Here is a 24,520-nt window from a genome sequence, read left to right on the forward strand (position 1 = left end):
TCCTGCAGTCGGTAAATTGCCGAGTAGTTTCGGCCGTTCTTACATAGATGGCGAAAGAGTCGAATTTTTATCGACTTATCGACAGGTAGGAATGTAAGACATTTAAATTTGCAACTGAGTAAATAAAAGACTATCAACATTACAATTATTCAAACTGACATCTGGAAAGAACCAATTATCACTCCCTCTGATTTGATTTATTTTCTAGAATTGATAGGACATAATAAAAGGTTTCTGAACTGTTTTATCAACTAAGTATAAGCGTAAAACATAAATTGACGAAGATTGTAAACTTCAGTAATAAGGAGTTCTGTGAATGTAAAGAAAGAATAAATGGATCAAAAATTACATGTTTTTCATTTCTTTTTGTTTTTTATATGTCAATTGTCCTTCGTTTTATGTAATAAACATGTAATAAATTTCGATAGACCAATGGCTAAACTATTTGTTCTCGATTCTTGATATCCTGAAGAGATTGCAATACGTTTTCTCAACACACATTGCATCTATTTTAGTCATAATATAAAGTAGAATTAAACAAATAAAAAAGAATGGTAACGTTCATGAATATCGATAAAAAACGTTCCCTAAGTTCCAATGAATACGCCTTTAAGGTGTTCAACACATGCATCGAAACGTCCCACGCATCGCGCGTGGTTTCTGTAGGAAGTTGAGTTCTTTTCGCGCATCTTACGCGTTTTCCTGAAGGAAAATGGCTACCAGCTGTCATTTAATCGGAAAGTGTGGCTTGTAAAGTGACATAAGATTCTGTGAAAAATCATTTAACGTGTACAAGACCGTCTGGCGCGATGCAATTACATAACGTTGAAATCGTTTAGTAGATCGACGCCACTTTTCATCTACATGCGGAACCCGTGAAACCTTCCACAGTGCCATGAAATTCTATTCCGCTCTACTGTTTACAGTTTTTATTTTTTGCCAAACGTATCAGGACTAATGCGTTAACGCTACTTCCACATTTTTTCAATAATTTTAATATCTTGACGGCCGCTTTTCGATCATCGCTAATAATTTCACTGCGCTACGTATTAAGGGCCGCAGATTTTTTGACCTCACTTACGTTATTATTTTGGGAGTGCATTAATTGCAAATACGGTAAAAACATACTCAATAATACTATAATATTATGTACAAAAAGATTAAAGAAAATATCATTATTTATTTTTCATCATTTTAATAGAGATAGTGATTCTGTAATTATATATTGTATGTTTCTTCAATATTTGTGCAATAATTCTGTTTTATTTCAGAAAACCAGTATGGGTTCCAGTCAACAATTCTCTCTTAGGTGGAATAATTATTTGAAACACATTACCTGTGCATTTGATACGTTAAGGACAGAAGAGGATCTCGTTGATGTAACTTTAAGCTGTGAGGGAAAAAGAATAAGAGCACACAAAATGCTCTTATCCGCATGTAGTACATATTTCAGAGATTTATTTAAGGTAAATTAAAACAGATAAATGACTGATACGATTGTTAAAAGTAAACATGTTGTAACATTTATTTTATTATAGGAAAATCCATGTCAGCATCCTGTTATAATATTTCGTAACGTGAAATTTGATGATTTAGCTGCATTAGTTGATTTTATGTATCAGGGTGAAGTGAATGTAGTTCAAGAGCAGTTAGCAAGTTTTTTAACAACTGCTGAATTATTAGCTGTTCAAGGTCTTACAGATGGTACAGGAAAAGATAACGATAGTTTAGTAGAGGTAGGTTTTCTTAAATTAACATTACATTAAAACATTAATACATTTTAATCATATTTATAAATCATGTTTCAGGACGACATAGAACTTCCTAATGAACCTGAAATTCAACTTCAAAATGCTGCTAGCAAAGCAACAGATAGTAAAAGAAATAAATCACCTTCATCGCCGATGCCTTACCATGCCGTTGATTTACAACCCGATGCTCCACCGAGCAAAAGACGAAAATGTAGAGAAAATGCAAATACAAATGCAGATAAGACCGTGGGTAATGCTTTATCTACAAAAGAGTCTGAAAATAAATTGTCAGAAAATCAGTCGACGACCGGATCGGATCCTGTTGAAATAATTCCTCTGATGCCAAATTTGAAGTTGGAAATGCCTGAGTATTTAGTACAAGATGGAAGTAGCTGTAGTTACGAAGAACAAAGTCTAGGAGACAGTTCGCTAAATAAAATGGGTATAGAAGATACATCTTCTAACACGCCGGAGCACGATCAGAAACCTGATATCAGTCAAACGTTCTATTCAAGTAATCAGTCCACTTCGGATAGTATGGATCTCAAACATCAGTCGGCGGATGTTGGTAAGACTTTTATTCATGTTTACAATGATTAATATTTTCAATAATGTTGTAATACTTTTTTGAAATGCGTTGAGAGATATGTTGTATAATTTTGTCTTTCAATTAGGCCACTTACTTTCAAAACCTAGTACATCTGGAGAAAGGTTAACGCAAGAAGCAGTACAGGGTAAGTGTTTTTTAATCAATATTCGTCTTAACCTTCTTACGATAAATTCGATGCTTTGTCATATCTTTTAAATTCTACTACTAATTATTTATTGACAGAATTATGATGATAAATACGAAAAGAAATTTTACTTTTTCATATTTTTTTTTTTAAATAAAAGAAATGGCATTGCCGAATAACTTAACGTTTTGTCCCCATGTGTAATGTACACTGGTATTATGGATTTACAAATTTTTTTTTCTGGGACGATGTATATATGTAAAATCATATCTCTGTTCTAAGATCTTCTAAGAAAATATCTTCGTAACGTGGGTACAAAACGGTCGTCTATATTTCTATATATAACTTTCATTAACTTTCGATTACTTGTATCAAAGTTTGGTGACAAAATCATAGATCTAGGAGGGAAACTAATTTTATCGTTTAATTTGGAGAAAAAATATGCGATAATTTCTTGCAACAAAGATTACATAAAATTTTGTTTACTAAAGATTGACGAAGTTAGAGATATCGGTAGTATTTTCTGCAAACAACGTAAATTTAAATTGCCATTGATTCGTTCTAAAAAAAAAGCATAAGTTTTTCGAATCCTATGTCTGAAATAATTATTTTTTTTCTCATCTACGTTCATTGCGAAGATGTTAGGACCGCGTTGACTGAAAAGCAATGATCGTGTGGCAAAACATTGACGCAAACGTTTCACAATTATTTATCGGAGAAATGCATTTCTTTTTTGTTGTGAAAGAATGATTACCTTATTTCTTATTAATTATTTAGCTGTACAATAGCGTAGCACAGTGTGCATGATTTTTTGGATATAAATGTATTGGTATAGGCACTCGGGTGTAGGTTGAACTGTAGATATTAGCAAGCATTGCCAAGTGCTGTATGTGTGCCGACAATCATCAGAATTTCCTTAATAACTCATACACAAAAGCCACCACTACGTTCCTTATGCGCACTAACTGTAAAACATATCTATGTGTATACACTAAAAAATATCTTTCGATGCTGGTATGAGGTAATTTTTTCTTTGTATCGTAGAAACTTTATAAAACGTGCACGCGCGCGTGTGTGTAGCAATTATTCACACGCGTCATTTACTCGCATGCAAAGTTAATCTTAAAATCGTCAGGAATTTCCTAGGAATCGTACAGTGTTTGGAATTATATTTAGAAGAAGAAAAAAAGAAAAAAAAAAAAATGAAAAAATTGCAACGATCATTTTCCCAATGAAATTGTTGCGATTACTGGCAGTTGAGATTAACTTGCAAACTGGTAATTATTTCCCTTACGAGGAAAATACGTAGCCTTGCAATACGACTAATCTAAAGTAGCAATGGTGGTGGTGCTGGTGATAATAGCATGTAAAACGATCTTTTTCCACAGTTGAGTATTATCTTGTTTATTCTTTCTTCTCATGGTGTATCGTGAATGTTGGAACAAAAAAAAAAAAAAAAAGAAAAATAAGAACCATACGGTTGCGTGGGAAATCCGATATTATTTAGGTCGAATCGATAAGTGTTTAACGCGCGCGATGGAAATGGAAGCGACGGGTTTTCCTGAAATCATTTTCATTCAAAATCAATCACTGCGGCGCGGTATCTCGAGAGAAAACTTTCAAACGCGACCCGATCCGAAATACGTTTCCTATCTTTTTTATATATGTATAATGAAAAAAAAAGGCAAATTTCGACAGGTAGGTAAAAGCGGAATATTCATTGCGTTCGTTTCATCGTTGAGACAAGGAGTAGACGCGAAAAATGTAAAACGTGTGTACTATTGGTATAGGAATTATTCAGGAGTTTCTTTCGTGACAAATTTCCATCCGATTACGGTACATAAAAGAGAAACATGTAAATCGCGATTGCGAATCACACATAGGTATAAACCCAGGTTGCTGTTTAGGCGTGAAACAAGCGTGTAAAGCGACGGTTTTAATAAAAATATACGGCACAGGAGTTTGTATCGAGGCGCTATCAAAGAAGTTGAAGCTCGATAATTTATAATTAACGAGTGTTCTGTGTGTGCGCGCGTGGAATTATTCTCCTTTGCTGGCTGTACACACGTTAAACCTTGTAACTCGACGTAAAAAGACACAAGTACGATTGTAATCCTGTTCAAATTGACGATGCAATACAGAATCGAAGAATGTTTTATCACAACGACAAAATCGTTGGTCGATCAAACGAAGCAACACGATGGGTTTGCTGGAGAAAGAAACTTAAATGAAACGAAATGGACAGAATGAAAGTACGTCTACCAAGAAAGAAATATTTCCGAGAGGATCCAGCAGAGAGACATATTGAAATAAGAAGAAGCAGAAAGAACTTTGTCGATGATCGAAGAAAGAGAGGACAATTCATCGAAGTCTCGGTTCTAATCGAAAGGAGAAATTCGCGGTCTGCAATTAGTTGCCAGGCTGCTTAAAAAACAAAAAAAAAGAGTAAGAAAGAAAGGGCGGTAGGGAGGGAGGTAGAGTAGGGAAGAAAGGGTGATAGGGAAAAGGAAACTGGAAGAGAAACGGAATAAAAGGAAAAGAGAAATCGACAGATTCGGCTAGCACCTGGCAATGCTATATATTTCCACCTAAATACACGCATACACGTACGACAATATATATATACATATATCGTGTGGGTATTGGTATTGCTGATACTCTAGACTGGCTTTCACGGCTACGGGATTGGTTGGTGCTGGGATTGGTCATTTTAAAAACAAAAAAAAGCAAAGCAAAAAAAAAAATATGCAAATCGAAACAAAAGAAAATAGAAAGTAAAAAAAAAAAATTGCAATTTGTTTACTAATGGTTGCCTGCATGTGCACATGTACTTAAGAACTGACTAACCGAAAGTGTTTGGCCAATGTGTTTTCTCCAGGAGGGATTACGTACGTATCTGGTCAGCCGCATAGCCTCAGCAAAGCAAACGGCCACGGAAAAGTATGTGTACACTGCAAGCAGCGCGGAATGGTCACATCACGTGGAAAGCTCAGGCAGACGCGCTTCAAATGTTGGCCCTGCAATGCCTGTTTGTGCCGCTGGCCATGTTTCGTCGATTTTCACAAAATGCGCGCCATCCCGCACATCCCGCCCCCATAGCACCAACTCGCCCCCTCCGGCCGCCCTCAGTTAATTCTTTTACTCAACTAATTACCGCCACCGTCGCCCTCTGCTTTTCTACTATTTTTTTTTTTCATTTTTTTTTTCTCAACTCACCCTTTGTTTTTATATTCTACGTCCGCGATCAGACGTAGGAACAACGCGAACGGAAGTAGTGAGAAACAACGAGGGAAAAGAGAGAAGACAATCTCGCGAAGGGATTCTTTTCGTATTCGTTCTCATTTTGTATATTTTTTTCCTTCCCGGTATGTTCTACGAATGGAACCGAGAATATCATGATTCATAGATAACGATTATCGTGACGATAAGCGATCGAGTAATCGTTTGTCCACGTTACATCGTTTTAATCCTTCGTTGTTCGACGCTGTCCCCGTTACGTTGTAAAATGGAAGGGCAAAAATTCTCGTTCTAAAACGTATTCGTACTCTGGTCGTGTCGAAGCATCGCTCATTCGTCTGTCGACTGAAACGTTTTAGCGGTGTAACGTTAGCTACCGATTTAGCGTTTATTTATAAATCGTGTTAATTGTAAATTATCGGCTAGGTATTACACTTAAGGGATTATTTTTATCGCGTTCGACAATGGTTTTTTCTTGATCGGCGCGTGTACACGCGTTAGACCAATAGAAGGATCGTTATTTAACTTAATCTTGACTCTATACATAAGACTGCGACGAGTGAACTCGTTATCCATTTACACTACTCTTCTATTTTTTTTTTATTTTATTTTTTACAATACCGTCTCTCTTTCTCTCTTTATCTCTCTGTCAACGGTACTTATGTAGATACTTGGCACCTCTGTTTCCGTGACGATTATGTCCTAATGTTCGTTCACTTTGTACAAGACGCGCCTGTTCGTCGATATCGTTTGATGAATCTTTATTTGTATTTTGATATATATATATACCTTCCATGAAATGTCGATAATCATAAGTCAACAGTCGTGATATTTAATGATCGACGAGCAAAGAAAAAAAAAGGCAGAAGAAAATAGATCAGGCCGCTGGATATGAATTTTTTTCTTTTTTTTTTATATATATATACATCGGATTTTGCTAGTCCGTGTCCACTTGTTTTTTTTTTATTGGTACAAATAACAGAAAGAAAGTTGCTCGATGGAAACTCTGCGTTCCTTATCATTATTGTTTATCGTTGTGACGCTCCGAAGATCTCGTAGAATTAAGTTTGCGAACGCTTTTCTTTTTCTACTTGTACGTATATCATGGGCTTGATCGCAGGACGAACACCGGTGTAACGGGAAGTTCAAGTGGAAACACTCGTAGACTGATTGTTCATATGTACTTTGTAAGATTCGCGTCAACCTTTAACCCTTTGCGCTGTGTAATTATTTATCTGGACAATTCTGTTCGTAATTAACCCTTTGGTAATCCGTTCGAATACCGGCACCCGAGGGGTTAAGTTGAAAGGAAATTGGCGCAACGAAGGGGTAGTAAAACATGTATATACTTAACTGAAATGTATATATATCTTGTAATAAGTATGAGAAATTGTCGTGAAATCGTGTATCGGTACAAATTAACGAATATCAGTGCAAAGGGTTAAACGCTCATCAGAGTTAAGCCATTTTCTTGTACGAATCATGTACGATTTACGAAAAGAAACGCAAATGCCGTCCAATTTACGTCTGACACCAATACTCGTAACACGCGATCGTCGTAGTCGGTGAAAGTAATTAGCGTGAAACGTTGTATAAAGTATCCGGCCCGACGAAACGTTCCAAGAAAAGTTGTGAAAAACCGTACGCGAGGCTTTGTAATAAAATGAAGAAACGAATCGAAGCTTGATCGATTAATTAATCGACGAGATATAATTATTATTTTTTTTTTTTTTTTCTGAAACCCACGCCGCGGATAAACGAACGCGATCGATCCCGATCGATTGGTACTTAACATTCTCGATGTGTCTCGGCAGCCTGGGAACTTGGCGAGCTTGAATCTCCTTTTGCTGGTGTCGTATGCCTTCTATTCTCTCTGTTTTTGGTCTGATCGGACTTGTTCTAATCAGCTTAAGCTTTTAGCAACGTGCCGCAACGTTGATTCCGAGATGCATCGTACGGTCGCGTGCAACGATGACCGTTATCTCTTCAGGGAGAGAAAAAAAGGCTTCATTGGCCGCGATCGTACGCGCAGGTCGGTCGTAAAATCGAACACGAAGATCGGATGAGAATCTTGAGAACACTGGTAGAGCTTTGATTTGGAGAGGGTGGTCGCGTTCGCGTGTATTTGGCCGCGATCGATCGAACGATCGAACGATGAGCGTGTCGCGGTCGTAATCGAAAGGAAGGTGCATTTGTCGGGGTAGCGGCAAGGATACACAAGTGCCAGTGGGGATGAAGGCGGATATATAAGTTTGCATACGGCGCAGAGTGTGTAATTGTATTGTGGTTAATATAGAGGTGATCTTGTGTGTTTGTGTTTATTTGTAGAACGAGCAGGAGATACCGCTGGGGGCGGGGGTGGTAGCGGCGGTGGTGCAACCGCGGACCTCGTCTCGGACGACGACTACGGTCAGTCGACCGACACAGAATTATTGTTTCGCTGTAGAATTTGTTGGAAGGGTTTCAAGCATCCGATGTCGTTGACACTGCACAAGGACTTGCATACAGGGCAGACCAGGTGCCCGATTTGTCAGCGCATTTTCAGTCGAAGTTACGACATGAAGGCTCATTTGCTGCGCATCCACAAGTGCACGTTCAGTGTCGACGCGAAATTGAACTTTCGAAAGTGATCGATCGCGTGGCAACGAATCGTTTTTTTTTTCCTTTAATCGGTCGAGATAACCCTGGAATATTCGTTTCGTACTCATATGCGTACTACTATTTTTATCTATCGTTCGCATTTATATATTACGTTACGTTACGTTACGTTAATTAAGCTTGCGATTAGACTCGAGAGATTTTCGGTGAAAATCAATCAAAAAAGAAAAAAAAGTTCGACGGATATTTCGTTAATCGATATAATCGAAATTAAATATCCGCGTTAAATTAGAGACTGACAGCCAGAAGACTCGAACAAGGTGCCATCGATGAAAAGATGACGCGAGAAAACGTAAAGTTCCTTAGAAAGAAACGTATCTAGAAACTAATAAGTGATCGATTCGAAGAATCAGCGTATCTTTTCTTATTCGCTTTCCCTTATAAAATAAGGTTCGATCGTTTTTTATAGCTTTTTCGTTTACCTTTACCTTCTTTTTTTTTTTAACTTCGATGCGTTTTTTGCGTGCATTTTATCATCCCGTTCGCCGTAGATTAGTAGACCGGAAGTGAATCGTTCGCGTATGCGTCGAATAAAATGCGAGTGCGTCGTCGTTTTTTATTTTATTTTATACATTACACGCTATTTATAATGAAAAACGTTTTACACTATCGCAGGATGTTTTGTATACGATAATCTCGAAAGATATATCTATATATTTTAATCGCTGTTAGGAAGTTTTTTTTTAATAAAACTTGCCGAAAAAGAAATAATCCTTTGTTTCACTGGTTCAAAGATAGTAATTGATCGTGGACGAACGAACGAACCGTGTTCAGAAGCGTAATTTCGGATAAGCATTAACCCGATCGCAAGCTTGTGTCATTCCGATAGTCGAAAAAAAAAAAAAAACAAAGACACCCTTTTTCTTTCTGTGGCTGGAGGCTTCGTTGACCGTGCTTTGGTGGGAACTGTACTGTGTGGGAACTTTGCAGCTACGCAACAGATAAACGTACAACCTCTTCGACGCGACAATGAAACACCCTTTCGAGGATGAGCGACTACGCGACAAGATGGTTCTTCGATCAACGAAGAATCATCTTCTTCCTCTTCTTGCCTTTTCGTCGCTCGCCTTCTGTCGCCCTGCATCCCCTTGTCAAACCCCGTTCCTTTTTTATTTTTTATTTTTTTGCACTGACAACGAAAGCTTCCGAAGCGGTATCCTGAAATTTTAATCAGCTTTGCACGTTGATAGATCACGCTATTATGAATCTCCCTATTCATGGTTCTGGCCATTAGTTTCAATGTTACTAATGTTAGCGATGTTGTATGTGGGGTACCTTACAATTTATATTTCTTTATACTTGTTCACATTGCAAGAACGATTTACGGGGATCGAATTCGAGTTCGTTAGCCTATTTATCTAACTCACTACGCCACCACCAATTCTCCATCGTCTTTTTATCGAATTTCGGGCTCCCGATGACACTGTTCACGATGAATGCCACCCTGAGAAATGTGTCGCGCGATTATAAAATTACCACTGCTTTATCAGCAAATTGTATCGCGCATGAAAGCTGAATATTCAAAACGGCGTAATCTATCAGCGTGCGGAAACTCGTTAAGATCGAAGATCATCGCTTCGGTAAATCTCCTTATGCGAGAAACACACGAAACAGTCCGACTACTCTAACACACACGTGCGTCAAAATTTCACCAACCACGTTCTATTTCTTTCTCAATACGTCACGTTCCCGCCCAGAGATCGACGGTAAAATGACGAGACACGGAAAGGGTGAAGCAGCGAGCAAAGCCTACGGAAAGTGAGCGGAAGCTCTAAGGAAAAAAAAAAAATAAAAAAAATAAAATACAAAAATCGGCGAAATTTTATTACATAAGTATGAGGCTGTCTGTCTGTGTATGGGAACACTTTGGATTGTGTGCGCAGAAACTAAGCACGATACTACGCCTATCGGGAACCACCAACGTCAAAGTGAGCAACCACCACAGCAGTCGCAGTTGCAGTCGGAACAACACCAATACCAACAACAACAACAACAACAACAACAGCAGCAACAGACGAACATCGCTTACGAAAGGATCAGACGTAGGTCTAAGCCTCTACACGACGAAAGCGGTCGTTGGGTGTGCGACGTTTGTGGCCGTGCATACAATCGCGGCGACTCTTTAGCTCATCATCGTAGCATACACAGGGGGGACACGATCTGCCCGATTTGCCAGTCCGTCTTCACCCGAAAGTACACGATGCGTTGTCACATGTTTAACATACACGGTATCAAGTAAGGTGCATCGAAAGGCTAGCGAATCGTCTGGACAACGAACGCGATTTACAGGATTTTAGGAGTTACACCGGCTCGTTGTCGGCTACAACGAGCCTTCACGTTTTAGACGCAAGGAGAGTGAAGCGGATTTGCTCTCGCTTTAGAATCGTGTATCGCGACGTTTAAAGAACATGGCGCGCGATAAAACTGTGTCGTATCGGACGGTACATCCGCGTGCAAAGATATCTTCCTTCGGTAGGAGAACCGTAGGGTGAGCGGAGCTCCCACCTGTGACTCGGTAGGCGTGTCCTCCTAGGAGCCCGCCTTTCCCCCCTCCAGTTCCCCCACACCGAAAGAAGTCATTGTTGCGCGTGACTGTACGGTACAATTCGCGGTTTATCTTGTACATATTTTACCTATGGTAATCGTAGCATGGTGTACAAATTGCGTGAATATTTTTATCGCGACTGACTATTTCACGAACTGATTGTTTAAGTTTTTTTTTTATCTTTGCTCAAAGCATGATTGAAAGAAATTGTACTGTACGAGATTAATATCATTTCAAAGTTTCCTGAAAATAATTTTCTAGAGGAAGAAAGGATACAACGACGTAAAGATCGTCGTTAAGCAAACTGCTCCGTCGTTGTAACTTGTAAATGTACGGAGCAATGTTACCCTTAACGACGACGGATTATCGATCTTATCTTCAATTTTTTTTTTTTTTGTATGTGCGCAAACTGAAAATAAAAGTATCGTAGAAAATGTTTTGTATTTTTTCGTTGAACAGCGTCAGTGCTCGCGGAGGATAATTCGTACGCTGTACAGCCAAAGGAAATACATGATTGTCGGTTCACTGCACACGACAGGCATATTTTGAGAAAAGTTCGCAGACCGAGCGTAATTTTGTACAACATCTAAGGCAAACACGTGTGAATATTATCGTAATTACAAGATGCTTGTTTTGTGATTTTCAATTGCATCTCTAACTTGCAACCGATCGCCACCATCGAACTACTAGGACCTTTGATATTCTTCTGCATGAATATTGAACATTTTTTGTACGTAAATCCGTTGTTTTTTCTTTTTTTAAATATTTTCTTTTATTGTTGTTCGAACGTTGTTATCCACAATTCACAGTAGCATGATTGCTCCAAGAGTTTTTACAGTTGCGTGTTCATCACCTCGTGACAGCTCTTCCTTGTACGACACTCACATCGTGTGTGCTGCCCTTTTTTTTTTCTTTTTTTTCTTTTCATCACCGTTCATCCCCTCGATTCGCCAATAGAGATCGAAGGAGACGGTAGCGAGCGAGTGAGTAGGAAATGTAGACGATAGCAAAAGGAACGAAAGGATTCTAACAAGAGAAACGAAGAAGATCATGGCGCGAGATGTTGTTGTAACGTTTATCCAAGGAAATATAATCGATCAATGTGTAGAGCTTTCGCGAGATCGATCGTTCGATCCATAGAGAGTGTACATATATACATGTGTGTGCGTGTGTGTGCGTGGGTGGGAGAGAAAGATATTGGTATGTGACGATGATAGTGCAAGGAAAGAAAAAAATATCGTGATCGTTCGATACACGATGGAATCGTGATGATCGGCGCACGCACTACCATGAAACGTTTATATCTGATTTAGATTCACGCACGGTGGTCATCGAACAGCCGTCGCACTCGTGCAAACTCTGCGGTAAAACGTTTTGGAATCGGGACTCGATGTACAAACACATGAACATGCACAAAGGGACTACACAGTGCCCGGTGTGTCATAAAGTGCTGAGCCGCACTACGCACATGAAGCGACATTTAAAAAATCGGCACGGTTGGCTAGGCGTCGGGACGACCGCCGCCGCCGCCGCAGCCGCAGTGGCGAACGCCGCAGCCGCAGCCGCAGCAGCAGCAGCAACCGCAACCGCGAGCACCACCAATGCCGCAGCCGCCGCCGCCGCCACTGTCGTATCCGGTGTACCGGTTGTCACCGCTGTCACCGGCCCTTCCGGTCCGACCGATACATCCGCCACCGCACCCTTGCCGACGCCCATTTCCGTCTCCTCCACCGCCCATCAGATCGCCCACCAGAACGCCGGAAGTCCACCCGACGATCTCGATTCTAATGCCACCTACACCACTATACGCATTAGGGAGAGCAGCGTCGAAAGGATCACTTCTAGTCCTATTCCTTAGTGCGAGCATATCTTGTTATCGAACCCGCCACATCACGCCCGTCGACAGAACAGAGGCTAAAAACCGAACCTCGCGATATCCTTCGTCGCTCACCACCTACCCCTTTCTATTATTTTTCACTTAACTTCTTACATCGTGGATGGCTCTAAAAAGCATTACGCGGTTGTCGAGCCTCGCCTCGAACGATGGAGAGAAATATTTTCCAATAGGCATAAGTAAACGATAGAAGGGGATGAGTGGAGGGAATGAAAATTTACGCAGGATGAATGAAAATTTCGAAACACCCGTAGTAATTTTTTTGGGTCATCCAACGTTTATCCCTGTTAGTTTCGCGCTTCTATTTCTCTCTGCGATCTCGTAGTCGATGTCCCTAACCCGGTTATTCCGATGGGAACGTAGAATTATAAGGGAACCATTAATCTTTGGATCGATATACTCGTTTGCTCGTATATATTAGATTTATTTATTACGCGAATTGTGTTAAAAAAATTAGTCGATTGTCAATCGTGTTTTCTCGGTCGCTGAGAGTTTCCCAAAGCGAGACTCGCTCCGTTTACGAAGAGATACTTAAGTTAATCAATGAGGTTGCGTTCGCCAGTGTCTCGGAGTTTCTCGATCACAGATGCGCAATCTTTAACGATGCACGCGGCATTAATGATAAAATGAAAAAAAAAGAAAAAAAAACGAAAAAAAAAATGAACAGAACCTATTCCACTCTAGTCGTCGACGGGATTACCTATTACTAAAGATGCCTGTCTTACACTTTTACGCCCTAGTCATTTGTACACACGCGTGTACGTGTACGTTACGTCTATGTATATGTGTATATGCATATAAAAATGGAGGAAGAGGAGGAGAAGGTGAATGAGAAGTAACAGGAGGAGCAAGAGGAGAAGAAGAAGAAACTGAGAAAGAAGGAGGATCGTGTGCGTAAATCGCGCGGAATACCTATGTTTCTTTTTGTAACCAAAGACATACGCAGTGGACAAGATAATAAGGGAAAAAGGCAAATTATTTTATCTAGTCAAATGAGTTCGGTACTTAAAAAAAAAATAGCGTAAGGAGGAATGTGCATCTTTCTTTGTGCGCTCGCGAAGATGACACCGTGTCAAACGGTGAATGGAATCGATCGACTGTGAGACTGTGGATTCGATGTCGTCTTAGTTTTCATCCTTTCAACCGATGATTTTTTTTTTTCTTCTAATTTCATTCGATGCGCAGTCTTGTATCGAAACGTGCCATTATCTTTTAAGTCAATCCCGTGTGAAAGCATTTTCGCGCTCAGAGTCGCATTTGAAATTGCTCAGTCTGTTCGCAGACTAAAAATTTGGCCATAATACATACGTTTACGATATTAAATATACTCATATATATGTAGGTATATATATATATATATATATATATATATTTTAGTTATAAATTAGAAAAGCTTGCCCAGTTCGTATGCACGTACATCGTACACGTGCGTCTACGTAGTTGTATGTAAAGAATTTTATTTTCATTTATTCGTCTTATCCCTGTAAGGATATAAAAGTTGGATACCTTTAATCGATCATCATTTTTACTTTAGCTTCCCCTGTTCTTTTTTGTTGTGCTTATATTGTTTGTTTGTTTTATTTCGTTTTAGTTACCTTAGCTTTAATCTAGTTCCGCCATTGCGGGTACCTTTTAATCTAATCTAAATACCCAAAGAAGCCAATAATCGGAACTTTCCGATTCGAGTCTATTTTTTCTCCTTATCGTGCAATCACAAATAGAGGCTATCGATCGCGATTTATCGAAAGCGAGTCCTTGCTGTATGCCAAAATCATAGGACGTTGCAATCGAACGCAACATTGCAAACTACCTGCGTTTTACACAAAATTTGATCGTGACGTGACGAAGTACAAATTGAAGCTAGTTGAGAAAATGCTGGATAGAGGACAATTTAATGGAAATGTCGCAAAGTACAGTCGCGTGGAATGATGTTTTTACTACAGAAGTAGAGACTGAAGGCGAAAAGCGACGGGTCGAAGGAGTTAATCGCTAACTTTAATTATTTTAGGCTAATTCTGTTTTGTGTGAAAAATGTCCGTGTGTCTATTTTACATGAAATTGGCAAGAAATTAGTTGTGGCAGTCAACGCGCGAGTAAAATAGAGTTCACTATTTATTGGGCGAAGTTCAATAATGCTTGTGTTCCATTTTGCGATCGCATGCGTTTATGTTCCGTGCTTGTCACGCTCTACGTCGCATAATTTGCACGTTTAATTTTTAATTAGATAATTTCAGCGTCTTTATTTTTAAATCGAAACTAGCAACGATACTTTCAAAGGCACGAATCAATATTTAGGTGCGATATACTATTTTGTTGTTTCCTTTTTTTTTAATTTATATTAGCTTATAGTATGTGATTTTACGTAAATTCTCTAAGAAACGAGAAATACGGAACACTGTACACGCGTTTATTCATATTTTTTATAATTGATAAACTCGCGTGTTTAATTTTAAACAAAACGAATGTGCACATTCCTCAGAAGCCACAATACAAATAAGTACAAGAATGCCAATTATTACTTTAGACAAATTGATATTTCTTTCTTTGATTATTTATAAAAATAAGAAACATCTATATAAATAAATAAATAAATAAAAATATATATATATATAAAATATTATAATATATCATTACACAGTCTTATGTTTGGCTTATGCAAGTTGATTAACGATGTAAGTAAAACAAAATATGTGTGAATAAAGTTTCAAAATGTGAATTCAACCGAGTCCTTTTTTTAAAAGTAGAAATATCATTTTCTTAGGTACAATACCGCACACGACATCGTATAGATAATTTCTCCATGAAAAATTAACAAACTTGCACGGATAATTTCGTTAATGGTGGCAAACGTATCGTTAAGAATTTATTTGTTTATAAACACATGTACCTGTAAATTATTAACCAACTTCGAATAGGTGGTCACGAGAGTGGGTTACTTGCAGCGGTTATGTTAATTGTGCTTTAACATTTTCACGCTTTTACATCAACATCTCTCTTATTTCCGTTCGATTCTATCATGCTAACAATGTTGATACTCGACGACCAACGTGTAAATCGTTCGAATCATATGAAAAAATTCTAATGAGATATTCTTTTCAAAATTTCAACTTTGTTCTTACCCCCTCGACTGAAAGACAATAACTGCAGTGAGTGGTGGAGATGACGGCTGCGTCAAGCGAGAGTGAGAAGTGCGCATGCGCAGCCAGCACGGTGGAGGGTATAAATTGTGGGCCTTCCCCCACTACCGGTCAGTCTCTGTTCACAACGTGAACGGAGAGATGACCGCGGGAACTGGTATCGAGTCCAGTTCGGGATAAGGGTTTCTACCCCTTTGTCCCTAATTGGTCCCAGGTCCAGTTCAAGATAAGGGGTGTCTACCCCTTTCTCCCTCGCGTGTGTGTGTATTCGCACACACTTGTTGCACAGTCCCCGAGTAGTTTAGATATGTATTGATTTTGTTTGCGCCATGAAAGCCAAAGGAAAGTAGTGGGAGATTGAACCGAGGTCTGTCCCGTGGACAACATTGTATATGTGGTACGGATTACGTAGGATACCATTTTAGGTCCATTTCTGACTAGCTGTATTTTACAACGCGATAAATGCGCTCCAGATGGCGGGTTAGGCTGGTCTGAAATGTTCCTTCAATGTCTGCGACCAGTATATTTTTAGTTGCATTAATGATTTTTATCCCCTCGTACCTATCCAGTTCTCCTACGCCTCCAACCTTCCACTCTCGCTTGTCAGGATTCTAGAAACCTTGTCACTTAGAGAGATAATACTGTAGTCTATGTTACGTGTTACTGTCCCCTCAAAGATCTGATTGAATGTCTGACTCTGATTGATTAGGAAAAAAAAAACAAAAAAAAAATAATTAAAAATGAATGAGGAATCGGCGGGTCACGTGGCTGTGTTAATGTGTTGCAGGGGGGGTGGGACGCAATCGGAAGCATGTTGGCGATACAACTGGTCAAGTGGTGATGCAGGGTCCAGGGCGTTTTTCGTGCAGACTCTGCGGAAGCGTTTACAAGCACCTTGCTTCGCTGACCCAGCACCTCGAAGTGCATCGCAACCAGACAACCTGCATCCTATGTCACACCACTCTCAGTCGTAGAACCGACCTGCGACGTCACATGCGTTTGAAACATAACATGCAATGGCAAAAAACGATCCAGAAGCAGCGCAGCTCGAAAAACGAATTGGACTCGTAGAGATTCTTTACCACGCCGAGAGAAACATTGCTTCTCGCTCCGCCCTGGTTCCCTTACGTTCTTTTCATTTCTTTTTCCTGTAAAATATTTTTTGCCTCGATTCAAGAAGATCGTTCAATCTTTTCCATTCGTAACTACAGTTTATTTATCTTTTTATCATTTACTTTTTTCTCCACCTCCTCCTCGTTACATCGTACACGTCTATTTATTTCCTTACTTTCCGTGTTTGCCATTCAGCAGTTTACCGATGTCGATCTTCTTTCTCCTTTGGTAAGTGCATTTTTATCGAGCCATCTTCGATTTACTTAAAAAGAAAACCATCGACACAACGTTTCGTACACTTTGTACACAGTGAGAGAGACGAGCTAATTGACACACGCTGATCGCGTCTACAGTATTAGAAACGAGGCAGGAATCTAAAGAATCTCTCGCGTACTCCTTCATAGTTTTCGCATAGAATTCGTTGACGCTACCCGCGATTTTTATAGCGTTAAGCTTAACATGTAAAACTGCGACTCCGTGGACAGTAACATGGGACTTTATAATTTATTATTATCGTTTTCGATCTCACTTTCATTGCCAGTGTCTACCAGATCTCTTACGTTCCCCGTAATCGTTACACTATACTCTCCGTAGTAAGACAGAAGTATATTTTTCCATCGAAAACCAAGAATCTTGTCACAAACAACAAACGATCAATTTTAATTTTTAATTTTTTAACTCGATTAAGACGACGCGCGTCGTTTCTCGTTGCCACGTTGCTTTCAATGTTGTGGTAAGAAATCGAAAAGATCATCTATTATTTTTGTTTAATTCTTGTTCGATGTCTACAAGTAACAATAAAACGACAAAACGTCTCCTTTCCGTATAAGGATTCTAGTCATTGCTGTACAGTACTTTAAGTGGTCGTTAAACTTGTTTCGTCTGTTGCTCTTGTTGTAATCGTTAAGTGGATCTCTGTTACGCGTCCAGATGTTACCGTTCGCAAAAATCATTAAAAGAGATCGATGATGATACTACCGATCAGCCGCAAACTTGTATTTATGCATTAGTTGACAGGATGATAGAATATTATAAAATGCAAACATGTACAGTGTTCGACTGTAATTATGGTACATTCGGGGACGAAAGCGAGAACTTGACAATTCCACTAGTTTCTTTTTTAATGCAACCACCATGACTTATCCGAGATGACCCCCGATTGTACCATCGTTACCAGCGCAATTACTGTACCTTTTATATCACGAATAGGAAAAATAATGAAAATCGCAGTGTTTCGAGACGAATGATGAGCGACGATAAAATCGAATCATTGTGAACGATTCGAATCGAATGGAAAACGAAGTTCCACCAGTTACACTGACTCTGTTTACACGTCTGTTGTTCGCGTGCTCGATTTTTTCGTTGCGATCAAGATGAAACCTTAGCTACTTCGATGGAACGCATAGACAGTGCCTTACACACAACTATCTGTATAGTTTTACAGTTTACATATTAACTTTTCCAGATGTTTACCACAGTTGACAGAGACTATAAGAGAGTTATAAAGAGAATCAACAATTTTTCATTACTTTCGCCAGTGGCTTCGTGTAAACATTGTCTCTGTACAGATTTCAAGAGAGAAAAAAATAAAAAAAGAGTTACGATCATGCGTAAAGCGAGTAACACTCGCCTCACCCAAAGTCTGTACCATTTCAATTGAATTAAGATTTCAAACTTGCGCCACCGATGCATTTTGCGAAACGATCTCGCGCGAGTTTCAACACCTTCGTTCCGTGTCGTTACGGTAGCGATTGATTAATGAAATAAAAAAAAAGAAAAAAAAAAGATGAACATTTGCATATTGCGCATTGTGTATCGTTTTATTACGAATTAGTTGGATGCCAGTAATCAATATTGTTCGAGAATCGTACTCTGTAAGGTCTATAAATTCTACGTAATCTCAGTAAATAGATTGTATTTAAGAAAATGTCTAAAAAGATAATTATGATTAAGCAAACGGAAAATTAATCGATAATGTTATAGAAATACATTAACGTAATGAAATTTATTGCCACATTTTATGATTGAAAAAAAAAAAATTTTAAAGAAGAGTTCGATTTTTCTTTTCAAGTGAAACACTATGAAACTTTGCTTGCTGTTTCCGAGATATACAGGTATTCCGTTTCGATTAGTTAACGAATATGAAATTATACGATTTCGAAACGAAAGAACGCGTTTATGCACAATGAAGATGCACTTAATTCGTAGTGACGTAGTTTTAAACGTAGATACTCGCTGTTGAGAATCGCACGAAGCTTCAAAGAAAATGAAAAGAAAAGAAAAAAAAAGTAATCAAGGGTACTTGCTAAGCAAACGATCAGGATAAACGCGTTTAATTAAATTTTAAGCGAAACATGTACTTCATTTCGTTGCGATGCGTTTCTTTCTCTTATAATTAGTCGATAAGATTATTAGGACCGTGTGAATTTGTACGATGTATCGCACGATAGATTTACTAAATCTTAAAAAAAAAAATTAATAAAAACCAGAGAAAAAGAAAAAAAGGCGAACAATGCATTTAAGAGAATACGATGAGTTTTCGTTGCAATGAAGAATAATCTTTGTTTTCACAGGCCAGTAGGTTTCGCGAAGAAACAATACGCGTAGCTATTACGTCTCGATGAAATGTTTATTTCGTAAACGTGTAATTATAATTGTACGCGAATGCAAAACGCACCACGTATCTAGAAATACAAAATGATCGTAGAGGTACGTATGCAAATTTTTCGTCGGCAATTCAGAAATGTGTTTATGTATATGTAATTCATTGTGAGCTTGTAAGCGAGTTAAAAGCGATATTAAAGTATGCTTTGAAATGTTATTACAGCAATGTAAATAAATCGATTTACATTAAATACGAACGACAGTAACATACTTATAAGATTACCAAATTCTCACGTTAGGAAACGCGATACAATATCATTATAACGTTACTCTAACGAAAATAGATAAATTTAAAGAGTCGTCAACCATGGACATAAGTACATCGAAACACGAAGAGTCGCAGAATTCTACCGCGTGCTGCACTATTTTCTCAACGATTTTTTTTTAAATAAAGTGGAGCCCAACAACTGATATTGGTAAATACCATAGATATTGAGACGTTCGTCTCGAATTCGGATCGGGTCTCGCTTCGATCGAGACGGCGAAAACTGTGAAATTCGATTCATAGTATACTCGGTTTATCGGTGAAGCAAGTATTAGGTTTCTATAATTGAATTATTTTATTAAATATTTATTTGAATTCTAAACGTAATCGTTTAATCACATTGATGTACAAAGACGATTTGTAAGTCCTTGCAAACACAGCGCGCATGTAACATTGGAAAGCGTCCTATTATTTTTGTGGTTGATCTTGTAAATTCCTTAATATTCACACATACATACATTCCGAATCGTGGAATGTTATAATTATAAGCCCCCCCTTAATGCGAGTACCAAATGCAACACTGATCCGCCTTGAACCTTATAATCTTGCGCCGTTTTCTCATCATTCCTAGAAAATATCAAACATATTTTTTTTTCTTTTATTTTTTTTTTCTTTTTTCTTCTAAAACATGGCTTACATTTGTAAATTAATTTTAAACACGCAACTATACGCTTAATTTAAGCTACGTTCACTTTTATGTAAATACAAACTGCACATGACAAAAAGGGAGACAAGAGAAAATAATACTGAAACGTCGTGATTGATGGAACAGGAATATGGAGGGCAAGACAACAGAGTGATTCGGATGCAGTAAGGAGTACAGAAAATCACTTTCCAGAATATGTTCCATCAACGGCAAAGAAGGCAAATGCTACAAGAAGATGTAAAATTTGCGCATCTAAAGGACTGAGAAAGGAATCTCGTTACTACTGTGCTTACTGCAATGTAGGATTATGTGTTACACCTTGCTTTAAGGAATTTCATACTAAAGGTGATGTCAAGTGAAATGTGGTAAAGCTAGTTTTTGCTATAACAACCTTCTTAAATAATTGCATAAATTATTTCTATTAACAATTACAATACCTACATTTGTTTCCCAGAAAATATTAATCGTTGTTGCTGAGGTGGTATGCCTTCCTTCTCTTCCACCCTTTCCTTGATCCTTTCTACTTTATCTGTAGGTTCAATATCTATTTCGATCTATGAGAACAACGATATCTATAATTGCTTCTAAACTTAAATATAAATTCACTTATTGTTTAATGAGATATTTGTACGGTACAACAACAAATAGTATTAAATACAAAGAAATACAAGCATCTGTTGAATTAGAGAAATTATAATCTATAAAAACACGTTCTTATACATGAAATGTCAAGTTTTACACTCTTATGCGGCAACGCGTTTCTGTTAGAAGAGGTTATCTTGTTTACACAGCTTTTTCCCCTCTATTCATACGTGTACCCATGTATCAATAACCATTGTCTTATGCGATAAGCCTCCGAATCATATTAAAAAATACATAACATTAATTCGCAATTAAGTTACTTGCCTCCTTTCCGGTAAGAGTCTGAAACAAGGTTAGAATATACTTTCAGAACTGGTTATAAATGTTGCAGCTCCATCTCCGCCGGTTATTGTTCTTACCTTCACTTTGATCAACATTGTTTATGCGTTAAAAAATAACTTAAATAATTATTGTAAGATTACAAATTAAAAACTACTGACAATAAGATATAACTATACAGCTCTTTGAAATCGAAGTAAAAATCTTAAAGGTTCGTACACCGCCTTCTGGCGGCAAACCATTAACTTAAATTATTCGTTCAACGAAAGAACATACCTGTTTCGCGCAGCTCAGAGAGCTCCTCTATTTTACTTCTAACTTCGTGGCACTTTGTGGTCATATACACGGTGAACAAGAATATAAGGATAAACAAAACAAGTAATCACGCACATCGCGACGCGCCGAAGATCCGAGAAGTACTGAATATAGGGACCACTAGGTATGCTGAGCAGTGTCGCAACGCGCCTGCGCAGTGCCGCAGTGTCGCAACGCGCTTGCGCAGACGATCGTGCGCAGTCAAGAATGCGCAGAACGAACGAAAATGCGTAATATGACAGGTATCATCTCTCGTTGAATGAATAATGATGTCAATAATGTTTGGATAGTAAAAACAATTCTTTTCATGGTATTGATTATTGTACAAGTTTCAGGAACTTAAATTATAAATTATTGTTAAATACATGTCGATATTTATATGTGTAAAAGTAGATATATTTATGATTAACCAAAGCATTTGTATTAATCTATGTAAATATAATTTATTTATATGTAATTTTAGCCTATTTTATAAATTAAAGATATTTGTAATATTAAATAGAAATACATGATGGATATTAAAATGACATATCATGGTTTGTATTCAGTCTCAGCCAATGTCCTTTGCATATACAAAACAAAAGTCTATAGATCATTACATTTTCAATTTTTCTTCTTGAGCAAGTAGCTGATTTTTTATCTTCTGTAAAAGTTCCTTTTTAACAGAGTCTGGTACAAGTGTTCTTGCTTTGCTTGTAACCATTGAAAGCAACTTGTCATAAGTAATTTCATGACCATGTTCTTTTATTAATTCTTTGCAGATTAATTTCACTTGATCTCTCCAGCCACACTCGACTAATCGACGACGTAATAACTCTTTTAAGCTAAAGAAAATGTTAATAAAATGAGTCACAATTTTTTATTTAAAAAATAACTCACAACATTTGTTTTATTTTCAAAATACTTGCCCGTCGCGATCGCCAACCATGACCAACCTTTGATGCGGAGCAGTCTTCATTAAGAATTATTATTTTACTTTCCTTTTTGTTAATTCTATTCTGTATTTTTCTTAATAATCACTTTTTTAAAAGCAACCACACTAACCGATACCGTTGACACGTAAAGGAGGTTATGTTCCGTTTGTTTTTAATAACTTCCTAACCTAACTTTACCTAATCTTTCAAATGGAGCACGAAATAACCAAACATGATTAAGAGCTATCAGAGTGCCGTTTGAATTGGTATTTCTTTGAAATTTAGTTATTGATTTTCACAAATGAAACAGTTTTCATATATATCTAGGTACGTAAAACTTAAAAAGAAGCGAACATTCATTTATGAGAAGATACGTTGAGGCTATAGTAGCACAATTTGTCCAATAGTTTTTATGATTTTGAGAGTACTGTTACGATTGTTTTATAACATACAAAGTACATTAAACATCATTTATTAAAAAATGCATACCGTATTTATATTATTTTTAATATTTTAATTGATCGTTCCGTACGAATTTTATTGTTAAAAGTTCGTACAAAATTTGTTCACCAAGATGGGGTCGTCGGATATTTCGAAACAGCTATCAGTTTTCTTATTTTTTTTTGTATACGTTACATTTATCAACGTTTTAGAAAATGGCCACAGCAAGAATAATCCCTTATATTTCATACAAAAGATTCGCAGCAGTATCTAGTCTAAGAAATGTATGCGTTTTTTCTTATTACAATGTAACATCTGGTTTTCAACAAAAAGCATTGTATTGCACAAAGAGATCAATTGCAAAAGCTGATAATCTTGAACATGAAAATAAGCTGCAAGTTGGATTTGCGGAAGTAGGTAAATTTCATAAATGTGTATAAAAATATTTGCATTAGAAACTTTGTATCTCTCTGAATAATCTTTGTTGTTTCAGTTAAAGAAAACACAAAATCTGCTGGATACTTAGGTGTAATCATTGGCGGTGTAGGGATCACTGCTTTTATGTTTTATATGATTTTTAATGAATTGTTTTCTACTAAAAGTCCAAATAACGTATACAGCAAGGCATTAGAGCGGTGTATCAAAGATCCTAAAGTAGTAAATGCTCTTGGAGAGCCTATCAAAGCATACGGAGAAGAAAGTCGTCGTGGACGTAGAAGTCATATAAAGTAAGTTTAAATTTATATTGCTTATAAATTTTCGTTTTAAATAAATGGTACATTACTTTGTAGGTACATAATTTTTGAAAAGGATGGAGTACGACACATGAGAATGAAATTTTATATTCAAGGTATAAGGAGACGTGGTACAGTAAATTTAGAAGTGCAGGAAGTAAGATTTTCTTCTTAATAATATATGTGTTCAGTTATATCCAAAGCTAACACTTTAAATTTGTTTACAGAATGAATCTGGAAAATATGAGTATAGATACTTATACGTGATGATAGATGATATAATGCAAACTATTATTAAAATAGAAGATAATAGAAACCTTCCAAGTAGCCCCAGTGATGAAGTAGAATTTGATTTGAGCTAACGTTTCAACTCATTCTAAATAGTACTTTATATACTGTATAAAATACTTAATTTTAAATATAATTTTGTAACACTTATGTGAAATAAAATGTAGAGATATCGAAGATCGTTAAAAGATAATACTTGCAAGCGGTACGCTATAAAAGAAACCCACATATATTTTTGAACGTATCATAATCCATTTCTGTGA

At 37.5% G+C, this 24,520-nt stretch overlaps 4 protein-coding genes across 8 annotated transcripts; 2 read left to right on the forward strand and 2 right to left on the reverse strand.

Annotated features, from left to right (window-relative positions):
• The first annotated feature begins 610 nt into the window (after positions 1-610).
• Positions 611-21,078, forward strand: LOC114878764 (broad-complex core protein isoforms 1/2/3/4/5-like). Of its 5 annotated transcripts, none has more exons than XM_029192917.2 (6): positions 611-1,116; positions 1,272-1,466; positions 1,539-1,736; positions 1,809-2,319; positions 2,426-2,485; positions 20,771-21,078. In XM_029192917.2, the coding sequence occupies exons 2-6, from the start codon at positions 1,281-1,283 to the stop codon at positions 21,001-21,003; spliced, it is 1,188 nt and encodes a 395-aa protein (XP_029048750.1). In that variant the 5' UTR covers positions 611-1,116; positions 1,272-1,280; the 3' UTR covers positions 21,004-21,078. The 5 variants fall into 5 exon arrangements, with proteins under 5 accessions (XP_029048750.1, XP_029048749.1, XP_029048746.1 ...); XM_029192916.2 differs by lacking the exon at positions 20,771-21,078 and adding an exon at positions 16,744-19,924; XM_029192913.2 differs by lacking the exon at positions 20,771-21,078 and adding an exon at positions 12,239-15,535.
• Positions 20,289-21,767, reverse strand: LOC114878767 (NEDD8). The gene is made up of 4 exons (XM_029192920.2): positions 21,646-21,767; positions 21,551-21,568; positions 21,086-21,198; positions 20,289-20,565 (listed from the first exon to the last, which is right to left on the reverse strand). Exons 1-4 carry the CDS (start codon positions 21,661-21,663, stop codon positions 20,481-20,483), a joined length of 234 nt encoding a protein of 77 aa, XP_029048753.1. The 5' UTR covers positions 21,664-21,767; the 3' UTR covers positions 20,289-20,480.
• A 558-nt stretch (positions 21,768-22,325) lies between these two features.
• LOC114878766 (transcription and mRNA export factor ENY2) lies at positions 22,326-22,873 on the reverse strand. The gene is made up of 2 exons (XM_029192919.2): positions 22,789-22,873; positions 22,326-22,704 (listed from the first exon to the last, which is right to left on the reverse strand). Exons 1-2 carry the CDS (start codon positions 22,836-22,838, stop codon positions 22,476-22,478), a joined length of 279 nt encoding a protein of 92 aa, XP_029048752.1. The 5' UTR covers positions 22,839-22,873; the 3' UTR covers positions 22,326-22,475.
• A 155-nt stretch (positions 22,874-23,028) lies between these two features.
• LOC114878765 (mitochondrial import inner membrane translocase subunit Tim21) lies at positions 23,029-24,434 on the forward strand. Its single transcript, XM_029192918.2, has 5 exons — positions 23,029-23,121; positions 23,448-23,652; positions 23,729-23,963; positions 24,027-24,126; positions 24,197-24,434. Exons 2-5 carry the CDS (start codon positions 23,451-23,453, stop codon positions 24,329-24,331), a joined length of 672 nt encoding a protein of 223 aa, XP_029048751.1. The 5' UTR covers positions 23,029-23,121; positions 23,448-23,450; the 3' UTR covers positions 24,332-24,434.
• The last annotated feature ends 86 nt before the right edge of the window (positions 24,435-24,520 follow it).

Source organism: Osmia bicornis, chromosome 15 (genome assembly GCF_907164935.1).
Source record: "Osmia bicornis bicornis chromosome 15, iOsmBic2.1, whole genome shotgun sequence".
Classification (NCBI taxonomy): Eukaryota; Metazoa; Arthropoda; class Insecta; order Hymenoptera; family Megachilidae; genus Osmia; species Osmia bicornis.